The 16,448-nt window shown below is 41.2% G+C and overlaps 2 protein-coding genes across 4 annotated transcripts in view; both read left to right on the top strand.

Annotated features, from left to right (window-relative positions):
• The window catches only part of zfyve9a (zinc finger, FYVE domain containing 9a), a 34,210-nt gene that overhangs the window by 1,260 nt on the left and 16,502 nt on the right, over positions 1–16,448 (top strand). For 2 of the 3 annotated variants that reach the window (XM_030074518.1, XM_030074517.1), the window contains exons 1-3: positions 6,691–6,866; positions 13,668–13,773; positions 14,786–14,893. The exons of the other annotated variant lie outside the window; for it this stretch is intronic. In XM_030074518.1, the coding sequence (XP_029930378.1) occupies positions 14,824–14,893 (70 nt within the window). In that variant the 5' untranslated portion in view covers positions 6,691–6,866; positions 13,668–13,773; positions 14,786–14,823. Of the gene's footprint in view, positions 1–6,690; positions 6,867–13,667; positions 13,774–14,785; positions 14,894–16,448 lie in introns of those variants that run through there. 3 annotated transcript variants of the gene reach the window in all.
• On the top strand, positions 139–5,865 carry LOC115375163 (transcription factor BTF3 homolog 4-like). Its single transcript, XM_030074524.1, has 6 exons — positions 139–264; positions 1,359–1,420; positions 2,181–2,294; positions 3,087–3,288; positions 4,818–4,877; positions 5,189–5,865. The coding sequence occupies exons 2-6, from the start codon at positions 1,367–1,369 to the stop codon at positions 5,233–5,235; spliced, it is 477 nt and encodes a 158-aa protein (XP_029930384.1). The 5' UTR covers positions 139–264; positions 1,359–1,366; the 3' UTR covers positions 5,236–5,865.

Genomic DNA, 16,448 nt, shown 5'->3' with positions numbered 1-16,448 from the left:
GGACTATATTTCAATTTTACAAAACATAAACCTCAGATATGTTCTTAGTTTATAACATGTTTTCAATAAGCAACCCTTAAAACGTTGCGACGCGCGACAAATTCATGAATATGAGTTTTATTTTCTAAAAAAATGTAACCGGAAGTATTGTTCTTATTCTCGCTGACTTGACATGTATTTCCTTTCCCTCAGTTAGCCAGCCTTGCCTCAGCTTCATGAGTGGAGAGAGCAACCTCTCGGACTGCTGCTTTATCACTTTCACAGGTAAATATGAATATAAATAGCGAGGTAGTTCTACTAGGAGTGTGTTTTATTATATATTTTGACGCTAATGTTAGCTGTCTGGGTGGTCAGCCAACAAAAAGCTTGACCATTTGCTAACTATGTTGCCTAGCCAGCCGCTAACGTTAGCTAACGTCAGTGGTACTCGTTTAGCTAGCAGTCTGGCTTTAACGGGTAAAGATTTGTCAACTTAAACTTTGCTCTCAGAGGTATTTCGTAAACCCGTGTCAGCTATACTTTGTCGGTATATTTGCCTTCAATTTAACCAGCTGTCAGACGATACGGCCAGTTTAGCAAACAAGCTCAATCGTTGTCTCTCGGGAGAGCTTGGTTAGCAAGTTTTCCGGTGAGAATAATGTGGTATAATTGACATTTTTAGTGTTTCTAATTAACTTTTTCAGTGTTTTACTCTATTATTTGTGTGCAGCTGTGATATTTTGGGCTATATATTCATTATTTCCCCCATATCTGTCGCGGTTTTGGTCTAACATGATTAAAAATGAGGTTTTAGTGTCTAAAATGTGTTTAATCCCAATATAATCATTATCCCTGAAACATCTGAACTACATTTCTTTTAGTTATGGATGATAGTAATACTAAACTAAAATGCTAAATCAAATTTTACATTTACTCTTGCAGTGGTGGTGTACCAATGAAACACTGTTAGGCGTTTTTCTCTGTGAATAAAATGTAATCTAATAAACACATGTTGATGGTTTTATTCATTTTTTCTGGTTTTATTCATTTGCTCTTTTTTTTATCCTTGTTTATGCCGTTTTTCTCTTCAATGTGCTTTCCATTTTAGTCTCAGCTTTTATGTATTACTTTATTAATCTTGCACATTTGCATTGTAAATCCTTCTGCTATGATTGTAAAGCACTTTGGGTCAACTCCTGCTGTTTTTAAATGTGCTGTATAGATAAGTGACTTGACTTGACATGCTCTTGACTCTGTGAAGGTTGGTTGGGTTTAAGGAGTAGGTTGTTGGCCTGTGTTTCGTTCAACATGTCTCAGCTTCATGTCATTTGGTTTTAGTCACACCGATGGACTTCATCTCTGTGTAACTTGTTTTACAGATTGAGCCATGAATCAAGAAAAACTCGCCAAACTTCAGGCGCAAGTCCGGATAGGCGGAAAGGTAGGACATTTGCATCTCTTTAGCATGCCACATTCCCTAAAGCTTGCAACGGCAGTGTCAACATTGCAGTTAAGCCTCTTTTGTACCTTGTTAGTACAACTTTCCTGAACTCTCTCGCCCATGCTCCACACGCACACACACACACACACACACACACACACACACACACACACACACACACACACACACACACTGTCGTAGCGTCACTCAGAGTCTTTAAGATGTAACACCCAGTTTTGTCCTGTTGGGTCAGTTGTTGCTCGGTTGAAGGAGTTTGACGGCATGCAACATCTGCCAGGTCTTTCCTCCTGACCTCAGCAGTCCCTTTATGGGTGAGATCACTGACCCATTCAACTGTGGCTTGAGGCATTGTTCCCGTTTCACTGTGAGGCCTTCACCTCATTCATACACTAGATGGCGCTATTTGCCATTTGTCTGTGACTAATCTCACCAGGGGGCCCTCAGCTCCCACAGAGAATAGTGTGTTACAGCTTTTCTACAATGTCATTGTAGCCTAAGTCGAGTCTTGTGTTTGTAACTGCTTCACATGAACTTTTTTCCCCATAAAAATGAATGAAAGGGTGTATTTGTTTATTACAACTAAAAGACTGTAAAGGGTTTTGGAGGGTTTCCTTAAGTCCCGCTTAGATACAAAAGACAGCTGGTAATGTGAAGTGTTTTGGTAACTTTTGTTTACTCAGTAATTTTTTATTCCTCTTTCCCTCGACTGACGTGACCTCCCTGCCCTTCTTCTCTTTAGGGAACAGCCCGCAGGAAGAAAAAGGTTGTTCACAAGACAGCAACAGCTGATGACAAAAAACTCCAGGGTTCACTGAAGAAACTGGCAGTGAACAACATTGCAGGAATAGAAGAGGTAAGGTCTTCTTGAAAGCAAAAAAAAAAAAAACCTAACATCAGTGTAAAGCTTTTTCTCTTCTGTCCTGGTCGAGTTATAACTGTAAAGTGAGATAAAAGATGGTGAGAGCTGAACTTCAGCATACTCCAGTCATGCAGATGTGTTCAGTTTATTTATAGAGTGCTTTCTAGCCAACAGGTTGGTCACAAACTGCTTTAGAGAAGATAAAGACACAGAAATAACAGATAAATGCTCAGCAGTATTCTTCACTGGTTCATCAGCGATATTGCCTAATTTACCTGTTGTATTTCACAGTCAGTGACCATTAAAGCAAGCTTTTAATAATTTAATTAAATAATGTAGATGTCCACATTTTGCTGTCAACATTTTGATTCAGTACTTCCAGCTAATTTATATCCATTAAATAAACACTCTATTTTCTTATGAAGAATGGAACAACAGAATTACTCAAAAATTACTTAAAAAACATTATTAAATGCCTGTTTTTTTCCTTTTTTTGGAGAACCATGAAAGATTTGATTCAATGCTTTTCATTTTGATTCAGTCTGAAGTCGATTCTTTCCATTTATTTCTTTCAGCAGATTGATGCAGTTGAATCGGCAGAATCTATAATTGCGTTATTGAATTTTTTTTTTTTTTTTAACAGCCCTACCTGGTTACCTGACGTACTAATTTAGAAATTTCATGAGTTTGCTCGAGTGCTGTGGCACTGAGAAGCCACTGTGCTCAGCTAAAAGGCTAAAACAGACCCAAAAAGATGCTGTAAGCGTGACTGTCTTTTCCTCTCAGGTGAACATGATAAAAGACGACGGGACAGTGATCCACTTCAACAACCCCAAAGTGCAGGCCTCGTTGTCTGCCAACACCTTCGCCATCACGGGCCATGCTGAGACCAAGCAGCTGACAGAGATGCTACCAGGCATCCTGAGCCAGCTAGGAGCCGACAGCCTCACCAACCTGCGCAAGCTGGCCGAGCAGTTCCCCCGGCAATGTGGGTGTACACACACACACACACACACACACACACACACACACACACACACACACACATATCCATGTAATGAGGCACAAAGTCAAGGTTCCCTCTGGTCTTATAATATCTAGTATTCAGAGTTTTGAGAAGTTATTAATGGACAGGAAAACTCAGCAGATTTGATAACCATTGATAGGTCTGGGTGATATGGACAATATTAAATATCATGATATCTGTGCTTTCATAAGATATCTACACACAGGAGATTTTTGCTAAACATGGATATGTAATGTAGCAGTGTGGATATGATGACCAAGCAAGTGGAGAAAAATAATACAATGGCCACAGCAGTCTAATAAGTTCAGAAAGCTGGATTTCTTAACTGTAAATTCAGCTTTTAAAACCAGGGAAAGACAGCACTTATGCCACATCACGATATTGCAATATCTGAAATCCCAGGTCATATGCAGTTTTATATCAGACATTGATAGGATATCGATTTATCACCGGACATTAACCACTAACATGAGGTGGAGCATGAGCAGCAGGATGAAGGACTGGGGTTCAGGCCTCTGTGTTGGCAAGTGTCCACCCTGCTGAAATGTAATTGAGTTAGACAATAAAGGCAGCGGTATGCTCACAACGAGGTCAAACTTTCCCAAAATAGAAAGGCAGTCGAACACGTGGCAGCATACAAATTAGCGTATATTCACAACACATTCGCATTGTTTTCTTTTGTCGTCCTCCCAACGCCAGTCGAGGTAACTGAGAGAAACAAATGTTCGGAACAACAACAACGGCTGCCATGAAAGCGTGAGGGAATCTGAGGGCTTAGAGGTTGTTTAATTGCTCATAAAGGTGCAGATACGCACTAACGAGGTCAACAAGCCGAGGGCCCAGATGATTCATTCTGAAAGTCAGCACAGAGATGGAAACAAAGGCAGTGAACCAGAAAAGGAAGTGGAGATGCTCTTCCACAAGGCAGCACAATCAGTCACGTGATATTCCAGACCAGCTACAGACGTTCGCAAAGAATTTGACCACATCAGCAAGATGTTTTTGTTCATACAAATCTGTGGAAATTTGCTTCCGGGGCAAGTGTGCTGTGGCCTCAAATCCCTACCAGCACCAGTGAAGATGCTCTGTAGATGACCCTGATGTCTCGTTTTACGGCACAAGGGAACAAAACAAAGAAAAGGGAGATTTACCCTCAGGGATCAGTGACGTATTGCTGAAAAAAAAAAAAAAGCTTAAAAAATGGAGTAGCTATGAATTGTATTAGCTTTTTTTAAATATTCAGTGGCAGCTTTTTCTCAGCAATGGTAGTTAAAAAGGGAGAATTTATATATTTAAATGTGTGGAAGGAGTGAGAAAATTTGAGTTCATTGCATCAGTGCATCACATTCATGCAGACCCATAGATTTGTACATCACACATGAACATGAAACTGTCGTCACAAACAAGGAATTTATTTTTTTTATTCTTGTTGTTGTAGCCAGAATTGTATGTTTTTCATGTTGAATTTGTTTTTCTTTTTTAAATTTCAGCAATGGAGACAAAAGCAGTCAAGGAGGATAACGCTGATGAGGAGGATGATGATGTGCCAGGTACAGATGCAGATGATCGATTGTTGTCTTATTGCCTTGGGTTATCGATCTATTTAATTTGATGGACGAATTTGAAATGTTCTACACGAGACATAATTAGTTCAGAGCATTTTGAAAGTGAAGCATCTTCATTTGTTAGGCAGCACTTATAAGAAAGAATCAGTGTTTGCAAATTTTTGATTTCCTACCTTAGAAGAAAACTCCTTTGCAGCAGCTGGACTCAATTCCTTACTTATCCTTCAGAAACTGTTTGTCATTTTTACGAAATACTGGATGAAATCTGATGTGCTTCCTTATCTTCCCCTTTACAGATCTTGTGGAGAACTTCGACGAGGCCTCCAAGAACGAAGCGAATTAACGAATAAACCTCCAACCGTTTTACCTCTTGTGCACTCACAGAAGGGCATTTCCTCTTGTGGGGAAACGGTTGTCAAAGAACTGCACTGTGTCTTCTCCGGAGACGCAACCCACATCAGTGTATCTACCACAAAAGCACAACATGCAGATACATCACCTTTTTATTTCAGTAGGCTATCAGTATTGTGGACCTGCTGAAAGACCAGGATCTGTGCAGCTCTCAGCACCCAAAGGACTCAATTGCCTTGGAAGTAAGCTTTCTACATGGTTACACGTTGCTAGTATTTAAAGAAATTGTTTATTCAAGTTCAATAAAAATGACTGAAGAAGTCACCTTATATAGGAGGGTGATTTCTGATTTAATAAAACATTTGGGCTATTGATGTATTCCTTTTTTCTTGAGTTTTAAGATTTTTTTTTTTTCTTTCCCATGTGGGTCAGTGGAAGAATAGTTGTCACCTCAGTGCCAACTAATGGGAATCAAATTGAACACTAAGCAGTAATATTTTTCTACATAGTTGCTTTGATGGACAGTTTTTAAGCAGTGGGTGAGGTCTGTATAGTATGTGAAGTATTTGTAATTGGTGCTTATTTCATCAGTAGAATAAATATTGCAGACAAAAGCCATGCAGCACGCCTCCCTTTGTTTATTTCTGATACACCAGATTGCAGCTTCATCAATATCGTCTGAACTATTACATACTTAACTATGCAGTTTCAGCACTATGCCCTTTCCTTTAAACTTTGCATCAGTTTGATATGACTTTCTACTATATTGTGCAATATGGATTTACACTGTTAATGTCAGATTAAAAGGGAAATTAAACTGGGATAGGCCAACTCTAATGTAAATATTTAGATGGGTTTCCATCCGCCGTTAAATCCCGTTTGTTTTCGCTGATCACTATCGGTGACGCTCCACGGTCCTCTGCTGCATCACCTTCATCAAGGGGCGCTGTGATTCACTGACACAGGAAAGCTGTCTTACAAGGTTACAGGGGATGAATGCCATTTTGGCTCTAGGGTGTCGTAACATGAGCAGGACCGAGCTGCGGGGCTCAGCATTTGCCCGGTTTGAGCCAAAATGTCTCTGCTGCCGCTGCGGCTGGAAGTACCAGAACCGCTTTTTTAACCTGCGTCAAGTCACACAGCTTTAGTAAGCGCAAACCGGAAATCCATTATTGCTGCTTTCGAAATAAAAGCCCACAATCTAAGTTGCGGACCGTATGACAGAATTTAAAGATATGGATATGTACAAAATATTAATTGAGACATTTTAGATCAAACGTATCGTCAGACAAAAACTACCATTTGCATAGTTTTCCATTAAGGTAATCAACAATATCTTTATTTTGAAATACGTGACAAGAAGCTGTTCCTTTTTGTTTTGGATAGATTGACGCTGGTCCTTATTTTGTACCCATATTAAACCTTGGGGGAGGGATTCGTGAGAGCTGTCGCACAACTACGGTAGACTACGGGCTGTACTTTCCGACTTGCACTGTTGTGAGTCTGGTGGTAGTGGGCTACACACAGGAGGATCCTCAAAAATAGCGTTCAAAGGCGATTAGGTATGACGGATTCCGACGGAGCGGTTTCGTGGCACTGTGCGTAAAGATGAGGATTCCTCCGGTGAGCACTGAAATTGTTTTCATGACATTTCACAGGTCTGTTGTGGCACTACTAACGTTACACCGCCATTGCAACGGCAAAATATCATATTACCCACGGGTTGTGTGAATTGATTTTATTTGTTTAGTGATATGATCTGTTTGAACGGTTGAGAAGGTTGTGTATTTTTTAAAATCCTACGGTTACACGTTAGGTACATGTAGCATCTTTGCTTTACGAGGTCTGTGCAAACACTGCCTGAAACATTAGCAGTGGGTGGCTAGCTTGAGTAATTATTGGAAATTGATAGGATTAGTCCAGGAGGGTTGCATTTTAAGTATATTATAACCGCTTAAATTGGCTATTAGCCCACAAAGCCACCGGGTCAACGACGATATGTCTGTCCGTTGGAGCAGCAAGTAGCTGCGGCTACTCGGCGCACGACCGCCCGCTGAAACGTTGGTGCTAACAGCTACGTCGTTTCCCGGTACAACGTGTTACTATTTAGCGTTAGTATTTAGCCCTTAAGATTGCTATTACTTTCTACAGCAATGTTAAAGCAGCTGGCTTTATAATGAATAATTTTGAAAGTTATTCGTGGCCTCCTCGGAAATACGTTAGTGGACGTTGAATTCAGCTAGCACAGTCGGTACTCCTGTCCAAGTTCTATGACAAACAAACCGTCCACTGTGGAATTTAATGCATGCTCTGCTGTCACATACCTAATGTAATAACACAGTGCAGTTGTTCACGTATTTACCCAGTCTTCCTCATAAATAATATGTTTCATACAGGGCTTCTTTTGGCCTGTACACAACCACAGTGCCACTTATGGTTGCATAATCCAAGCTAATGGTCATCTCTCTGCTCTTGGATGCTGGTTTTGGTGGGGGGGCTCCTGGTGCCGTGTCTTTTGTCCTCCCTCATCATTTGGTCTTGCAGGCCTTGCTCAAATCCTGACGACATGTAGTCAATGTGAAGAAGCTGGCCCATCCCAGTGTCACCTGGAATAGCCATCATAACTGAGGAATTGAATATCAATTTGTTACTAAAGGGTTGACGAGGTGAGAGAGTGTAGCCTTCCCCCAAATAATGTGACATAATCTTGTTTGGGGGGGGGGGGGGGGGGGGGGGGGGGGCAAATTGCCACCACTTACCACCCATAATTCACTTGTCTGGTCCTATTTGACATCCCTCCTGCTTGGATGGTGTGATAGCTGACAGGCAACTTGATGTGAAGCATTTACCTGACATTCGAGATGTGCAGGTTTTGTACATATAGCAAGAGAAGCGAATATCAAAGTGGATCTTAAAGCAGTGTTCAAATCCAGGGGGATCACCTTAGTAGACTGATCCAACAGGCTTCCATGCGAAGTGGAGCTGTGTGTGTGTGTGTGTGTATGTGTGTGTGTGTATGTGTGTGTGTGTGTGTGTGTGTGTGTGTGTAGAGAGAGAGAGAGAGAGAGAAAGAGAGAGACACTTCTAAGATGTAGGTTACTGTATGCTTTCAGAACGTATTACAAGTCTCTCCCTGATGGCAGCACATCTTTTGCTGTTTTTTTTTTTTGTTTTTGTTTTTTTTGGTGTGTGTTTTAAATGTAGATCAAAACATCAGGGAGAAAGGAATCTCATAATAGCTTTTGACATTTGCTGTGAAGCAAGCAGCCTAAGAGCAGCTTTCTGTGACAGGAGGACAGCTACTCCCCTCACCTTTTCCTGTCTTAAAATCTCAGTGGATTTAACGTCTTTTAGCCTCTCATCTTGAAGAGAAATGCCGCCCCCCCACACACAACCTCCTCCCCACAAGCAAGTTTGACCCATTATTTCTTGGAAAGATACTAACCCGTGGCATATTGTTCTTTCTCCATGTCTTTTATGCTTCCTCAATCTTTAGAAAGTCTTCCTGAAACACAAAAATCAAAGTAATCGGTCCTCTTGCTAGAGGAGGGAAGACAACTCCCAGTCTTACACCCAGTCCACTCCCAAACAAGGCGTCAAACATTACATAATAATGTGTCATTCAGTCATACGCTCAAGTTGTTAGAAAGTGATGTCAGTCCATTCTTAAAGGGTGGAAGTGGTCGTTTGAGGTTTCCTGTGTCCACCCCGTACCGGCACGTCAGAGGCCAGCAGATCCTGTCTGGAGGACGAGAGCAATAACAGGAAATAGGGTCTTGCTCCGACAGAGAGGACTTAATGAACTCCTGCCTTTTAGCGTTATAACATGTCTGAGGTCCTTCAGCATACCCTTGGCTTGTTTAATTTTGCTGCCATGCCAGGATGTCCAGTCAGGCATGGTTATCGTGTTAGTACAATGTTAGGCCATTAGCATGTCTGGCCTACAGCGAAGGCCAGTGCAGGCTGTAGGGAATGGAGATCAACTGCAGTTAGCTTGACTCAAGAATAAAGTCCCTAGCTCAGGTCTCACTCTGTTTAGGGTCAGTGTTGAGTGATTGATGCATATTAAGTTGTACATTTTTTCACCAATTTCACTTTCTCTTGCATTTAGGACCACAATTAACAATTGTTTTCTTTGTAATCTATTGAAGTTTTTTTTTTCTTCCATCTATCAAATGTTAATGACAAAATGCTCATGGGAAGTTAGTGGAGACCAAAGTGATGTCTTCAAATTGGTTTGATCAGCAACCAAAAAACCCCCCAAAGCATTCATTAATTTTCTAATGATATGAATGGAGAAAGGTAAGCAAAAATTAGCATCTTAGAGAAGCTATTATTAGCTTATGTTTGGGATTGTTACTGGAAAAATGAGTAAAACGATGAATCGATCAAAAACATAGCTAGTTGATCATCTCAGCTTGACTTATCATTTCATAACTAGTTGTATTCGTGTTATGCGCTGTGATTTTGTTGTCAATTTGACAGAAATCTGTAGGAACTTAGGCAGGACACATTCATATTTCATTCTCTGTGCAGTGACGTTGATCTAATCCAATTTCCACAAGCAGTGATTTTAAAAAGAGGTGCATCCTAGGTATGCATTAGTGGGAGTGAACAATCACGCACAGTCTTGATTTTCATGTTTTACTTAAGGACATGCTACAAGTAATTGCTTGCTCTTCTTTGATGTTTTTTTTTTTTTTTAAACACGATGAAAGCATTGCATTGCCTCTTGCTTCTTGATAAGAGATTAGATTGTGAGTTGAGGGTCAGGTTGTTGGGAGAGGCATAATCTCACACAACTGAAGTTTTTTTAGACAGTCTAGCTTGTACAAACTATCCAGGCAGGACCCCGCACTTTCACTTTGACACGCTCTCTAACACTCTCTCTTGCACATATGTCTCCTTTAGAGCTTTATTCCAAGTTTACATGGCTAAAAATACAACGCCTCCACTTACTTTGACTAAAGATGCATAATTCAGGGCCTCTGCAGAGTAATTAAATCTTAATCAGGGACAGGCTCCTGTCCTGATGGAGGTGTGGCCAGTGTGTGTGTGTGTGTGTGTGTGTGTGTGTGTGTGTTGATGTGTGTTGTTGTGCGTGCACCGTCCCATGGTGCACCGGAGCATTTCACGCTCTCATGGTGCGAGTGGTTTTAGGGAGTCTTTCATTCACTCAGAGTGTGAGGGGAAATCTCTTTGCTGAGGCTCTTGGAGGTCATATTGGTTGAAATGTGCAGAAGTAGGACAGAAATGCCTGCCAACGTGCAAACAGGCTGTTTATGAAAAGGTCAAAGTTTGGTGCTTGGATGTTGTTCCTGTTCAGTGTTCCGTGGTCAGGTCAGATGAACCTAATTCACCCTTAACCAAATTAGCTCATCTCGTGCGCTTTGTTTGTATATTTTGCTTGTTGATTAAAAAGGCTCGGTCATTTTCATGCTTCATCCCCCCTGAGACATTTGCATTGTGTTTGTTCCACAAAGACCTGGCCACCACAGCGCTGCTTACACAGACTGCTGGTAGTTTGTCAGCACATCAGCAACACTGGAGTCTGACTGAAGCTGATGGCTCAACTTCTTTTTGACAGAGACAAATTTTTGCATGGCAGTAGTCCTGCTTAAATATCTGTAATTTTTTAAATTGTCAGCTGGTATGTCAGACCTCACAATACATTTATCATGATGCACGGGCTGCAGTACGACTTGTATCATGATACATTGCAATACTTGACAGAGTTGACTGAATTGGACACATCACATTGGACATCAACGACCTGAAGCAAAGGTGTATTAAATGAGGCAAAAAAACTTCAATACCTACTCCTCATTTTGTAATAATTTCCACAGATTTGTTCATTTATTTGCTTTTGTAATAAATTTGTTAAATTGTAAAGAGACTTTATGGACACCCGGTATGTCAACACAAGTGGCTAGAGAATCAATACAGACCTGTGAAATATAATATCGCGATACTCTGTTTTGATTGATTCATTGATTGATTTTTTTTTTAAATAGCTATAGTGGTATGTAAACTGTTGTCCTGTGTCACTCAGTGGGTAGAGCAGGTCACTCGGTTTTCCACAGGGGATATAGTCACTGAATTATGCACACATGGTTCTGTAAGGCTTCCACCAAATGACATGAGTTAAATTTGAAATGCTGCAAGATCTGTCTTCTTAATTATTATTTTGGCAACATCGTTGGTACTAAATAGTGTTCGATTTTAAGTTTGATTTTGTGTAGTTTACTCAGACATGATCACTGCTCAGACTTGCTATCTAGCTTTTCCTCTTGGTTATTCCAAGCAAACTCACCATTTTCTGTACACCAGAGAGGATTTTTCCCAGGAAAGACCCACCAAGTGCTGGATAGTTAGAACAACTACAAATCAAAAAGCAAATGAAAAGCTTTAATAAACTCTGTATAGATTACTGAATTATTATTCTTAGACCGGTCTGCAAATACAAAAGGGGGCTGATTTACGTGAAAATGTTGCAGATTATTATTATAAAAAGGACTTATGTTTATTGCTTTTTAAGTTGCTTGTTTGTATTGAGCTATGATGTTACCTGGTGCATGTTTAAGTGTTTGTATCTAAACCACAGTGCTTCCCCAAACCAAGTCATGCTGCCCCATCTGGACCATGCTTGCATGGTTTGCAGTGTGCTTTAATGATAACCCTGTTTTGTTGTTTTGTTCACTGCAGCTGGATTATTTATTTCATAGATTGGTTTGCTGAAATGATGCTTTTTTTCTGGGGCTGTACCACCTCTTGTCAGACCTGAGGGTGATTTTTATTTTGGCTCCAGCGCCAGGGTTTTACAGGAGGTCTCCCTCTGTCAAGCTTGTTCCTGGGGTGGCCGAATTGGTTTGACCCATGGGCGCGTACTACATGTGTAGCTCAACCCCTCCTGTCTTGTGCCTTCACGGTTTTGTGCTGACGGTGTGGCCAAGCTTGCATCTTAAACTAAGCGGAAAATGTGTTGACTCCGCTTCTTTCTCCAAGGCCTTCACTCCGCGGAATATTTGGTCTCTCGTGTAATCCCTTGTCCTTATGAGAATGACCCTGAAGTTCAGCCTGGCTGTTGTTCACTCGCCACCCCACCAACACCTCCTCCTTCCCCTCCTTCTCCCCCTCCTTCTCCCCCTCCTCCTCCTCCTCCTCCACTCTACTACAAGGTCTCTCCATCAACAAGGAAGGACACACTGGGCAGGATTACTGTGCAGTCATTCAGGCTTCACTTGTTTTCCCATTCATGAAACCAATTGTCCCGTCTAGCCTGGGTGCATAACAGCTCACTATTAATGATAATATGTGTAATACGCTGCGGTGAATGACCACTACATGTTAAGGTAGATGCTGTGCTCTGTTATCAAATTGATACAGAGGTTGTGTTTTTACATTATTTATAGGATTTTAAAGTGTCCCAGACTCAGAAAGTTCATTCTGACAATCTGAATCATACTGAACATGCTTTGTGGAGAATTTAGTGGTGAGGAGTCACTTACTGGTGGTGCTTTTCTTCAGTGGCTCTCTGTCTTCTCAGTGCCACAGCACACTTCCTTCTGAACAGCCAAATATTAACTGATAATGATAATGAGGTATGAGCTTTTTCTTATTTTATAAAAGCTGCGCTCTATAAGATTTTTATTTAATAATTAAAATGGAACCTTATCTTATCAGACTAAATCAAAGTGAGGCTGCAGTACAGAAAAGCATCGGATCCTCTCCTAATTGAGATGCTGTTCATTCGTCTTATTTGCCCAAAAAGAAATTCTAGTGCTGAACATTGGAAATTCCCCACCTGAAGGAAGCAAGGAGTGAAATACAAACGGTCTCCCTGTATGAAAGGAACAAGCCCTTCATTCAGAAAAAGCTGGTCTCACAAACATTTCCTCTTTGTTTTTTGATCTAAGGGCACTCAGACAATCACAGTCTATTTGTTTTGGGATTTAAAGTTAAAAAATTTGAAACGATTACCTCTTGTTGCCATTTGGAGCCACCAACATGCAAAGTTGCCCAATGCGGCTTCATCCATATGTTTCATGTTTAGAAGTTATGTTTGTATGATCTTTCCTGGAAACCATACTGAGCTCCTGGACTTTACCCAGCTTACATTAAATTGGATAAAGTTGAACTACCACACAATTAAATTGAAGTTAATGGAATAATTTAGTTTGACACTGCTGGGCAGTTGAGGAAAATCCCAGGGCACATCTGAGCTGGCTCTTTGGCAGACCAGCCGGCTTTATTTTCCTAAAGCCCATTTACTAAGCACTCCATTCATACATATGAGTGTGTGGAATTTACTGTTCTCGGCTGTAACCAAACAAGCGCAGCACCTCGTAATACAACCAGCAGTCAGACACCGGTGTGGTTGAGGAGCAGAGCTTCAGTGATTGGTGTTTCCTCTGTGTGTCTCAGGTGTGGGCGCTCGGCGCTTGCCAGACTGGATGAAGTGAGAGCTGAGAGAGACACCCGCTGAGACCAACACCGCCGCCTGGGACTGCTGAGGAGGACCTCTGAGCAGGTGAGAACCAACAGAGAGGGGAGCGCTGCTTCATGACTACAATGTGAATGTACTATACACAGATGTTCCAGCAGAGTCAAGAAAATATGGAGAGGGTTTAGATTATATTCAGCTCTTTGAAACCATGGAAAAATGTAAATTATCAAATTATCAAATGCCTTGATATTGATATTGTGACAATATTGAAGAGATGACTGACCTTTCATAAGATATTTATGCACAAGATTTTTGATAGACAACCAATAGTAATGTGGATATGATGACCAAGCACATAAAGGTTAACATAATAACTGCTAGAACAGTGTAATAAGTTTAGAATTTTTTTTGCATGTACTGCAATGCAGGAAAAGACAGGACTTGTGCCATATTATGATATCCAGAATCCCAAACAATATCTAGTTTTATACCATGATATCAGTACAATATTAATATATCACCCAGCCCTATTTATAATTTATCTGATAAGGTGGTGACCCTGGGAGGTAATGTGTTAACCGTTGTCAGTGCAGGAGCCAATAGAACATGACAAAGTGTGTCATGTTGAAATAGAAAATGTCAGTGAATCCTGTTTGTAACCCATATAGCAACATTTTACATCTCAGACAATTATCTGATGCTTTTATTCAGAATAACTTCTGAAGGGTGCAGCAGTCAAAGAGACATAGTTCCGTTGATCAGCAACATTACAAGCAACAACAGAAAGGAGAGCTAGTCACATTATTTCCTCAAATTATTGTGGAAGTGCTAAGAAGGAAAATGAGAGAAGTAAAAATCAAGGAGACAGTAAAAAGGGATATTCTTACCTCAAGACATCATATTATAAGGAGAAGAGGAGGAAGATAGGAAAGATATGATTCAGTGGGCAAGGGTGACATGAGGCTCTTCTCGAGATCCATGTCCGCCTCTGCATACAGCACAGAGGAAATGCAGCACATGGAATACATGGAAATGCAAACTTGACTTGATATTGCGGACATGCTCGTCTGAATGCTGACCGCTGTCCTGTCTCCAGGTTCACACGGCCGCCGGCAGGGTGGAGCTTCCTGACCCATGGAGAATTACTTCCAGGCCGAGGCCTTCAACCTGGACAAGGTGCTGGACGAGTTCGAGCAGAACGAAGGTGAGCCGCCGCCCGGAGCTGCTTAATAGGTGTGGAGGGGAGACGAGACCGTGACAGACAGCGAGTCGGTGCGCTTGTGAAATGCAGATTGGGGAAAGGCATTAGCTGCGGGGTTGAAGTTTGAACGGAGCCGTGGCTTGGATGCCATGATGTCACCCGTGAATAAATGGATGGCAATGAGAACGCAGGTGTCACACGATGTGCTGCCCAATGAGTTTTAGTAATATTTGCAGGTGGTGAATGAGGGTGGGCAGAGAGGGAATAGGACTAATTGGATTATTCATTTCCCTTGGGCTTGTGTGAGACTGTAATTGGTGCAAAGCAGAGGCAAGAGCGTAAAATTTTGTTGGTGTTTTTTTTTTTTTTTTTTTTTTCACACTTAATGCTCACACTAGGGAGAAAATGATATTAGGGCTTTTTGAAACACTGATTCCACAGTTTGTTTATGATAATTGTAAAGTAAACACTGCATTAGTGCGGGGGGTATCTGCTGGCTGTACAAACAGTCTGTTTATTATATAGGAAAGATTGCTCTTTTCCTGGATTCTTCATAGGTGACCTCTGAATAAACCAGCCAGTCCTGCTGCAGACACACACACACATGCACACACACACAGTATGTGATGACTACTGTATGTGCCTCTGCCATGGCACTGTGAGCTCAGTGTGTGTTTTGGCTGTGTGTGATTATCTGTGTCCTCTGCCAGAGTTCCAGCTTGGCAGATTAACTCTGTGTTTGTATGGTGTGTGATATGCGAGTGTATATGTGTGTGTGTATGTGGTTGCTTGAACCTGGTACAGCACATACTGAAACAGCTTAGGATGAATTCCAGTGAAGGGAGGTGAGCGATATGCTTATAACTCCATGGACTTATTTTGCTTGACTAACACAGTGGACTCTGTCTATGCATGCATATATGAGCGAGAGAGAGAGAGAGGGAGTGCATGTGTGTGTGTGTGTGTGTGTATGTGTGCATGTGTGTGTGTAAATGAATGCTGCAAGAATTTCCGCTCACATTCCCCAGCATTCATGTGTCAGGTTGACTGATGGCTCCCGTGGGAGCAGAGCAGTTTGGCCCACTTTCTCAGAATTTCCCAGTCCATCCAAACACTAATTTCCCAATCCTTGCCAGCCTAATTTCTCAATTTATCCCCTGGTTTCTTTCTCCCATTTTTAGCTCTTTCAATCACCTGGGAGTGTGTGTCTCTGTATTAGTTCTCTTTAGGCAGTTCGTTTGAGGATTCCTGTCTTGCTATTGTGGCTCATGATCTCTTTGTCATTAACCACCTATTTTCTCTTCTCCTCTTGAAACTGACAGGAAACCTGCTGTGAAAAATGATAGATATATTGTTCAGGGTTCCTACACTGTCTGGAAAAGTATGAAAAAGTATGGAATATGATTTTGATGATTTCCAGGTCTGGATACATATGGAAAAAGAACAGAATAAGGAAAAGTGTTGCCAGAATCTCTTATAGTTATAGTTATCTAAAAAGCAGTTTTCTAAAAGTATCATTCAGACACTGCAGTAATAAATTGATTTGATTTTGTTCACA

Source organism: Myripristis murdjan, chromosome 17, assembly GCF_902150065.1.
Source record: "Myripristis murdjan chromosome 17, fMyrMur1.1, whole genome shotgun sequence".
NCBI classification, from domain to species: domain Eukaryota; kingdom Metazoa; phylum Chordata; class Actinopteri; order Holocentriformes; family Holocentridae; genus Myripristis; species Myripristis murdjan.
Note: the sequence above shows the minus strand (reverse complement) of the source record. Positions and strands in the feature narration are given on the sequence as shown.

Coding starts and splice junctions, on each gene's coding strand:
- LOC115375163 (XM_030074524.1), top strand. CDS start 1,367: ATGAATCAAGAAAAACTCGCCAAACTTCAGGCGCAAGTCCGGATAGGC. Junction 2,295..3,086: donor ACATTGCAGGAATAGAAGAG/GTAAGGTCTTCT, acceptor TTTTCCTCTCAG/GTGAACATGATAAAAGACGA. Junction 4,878..5,188: donor GGAGGATGATGATGTGCCAG/GTACAGATGCAG, acceptor TCCCCTTTACAG/ATCTTGTGGAGAACTTCGAC.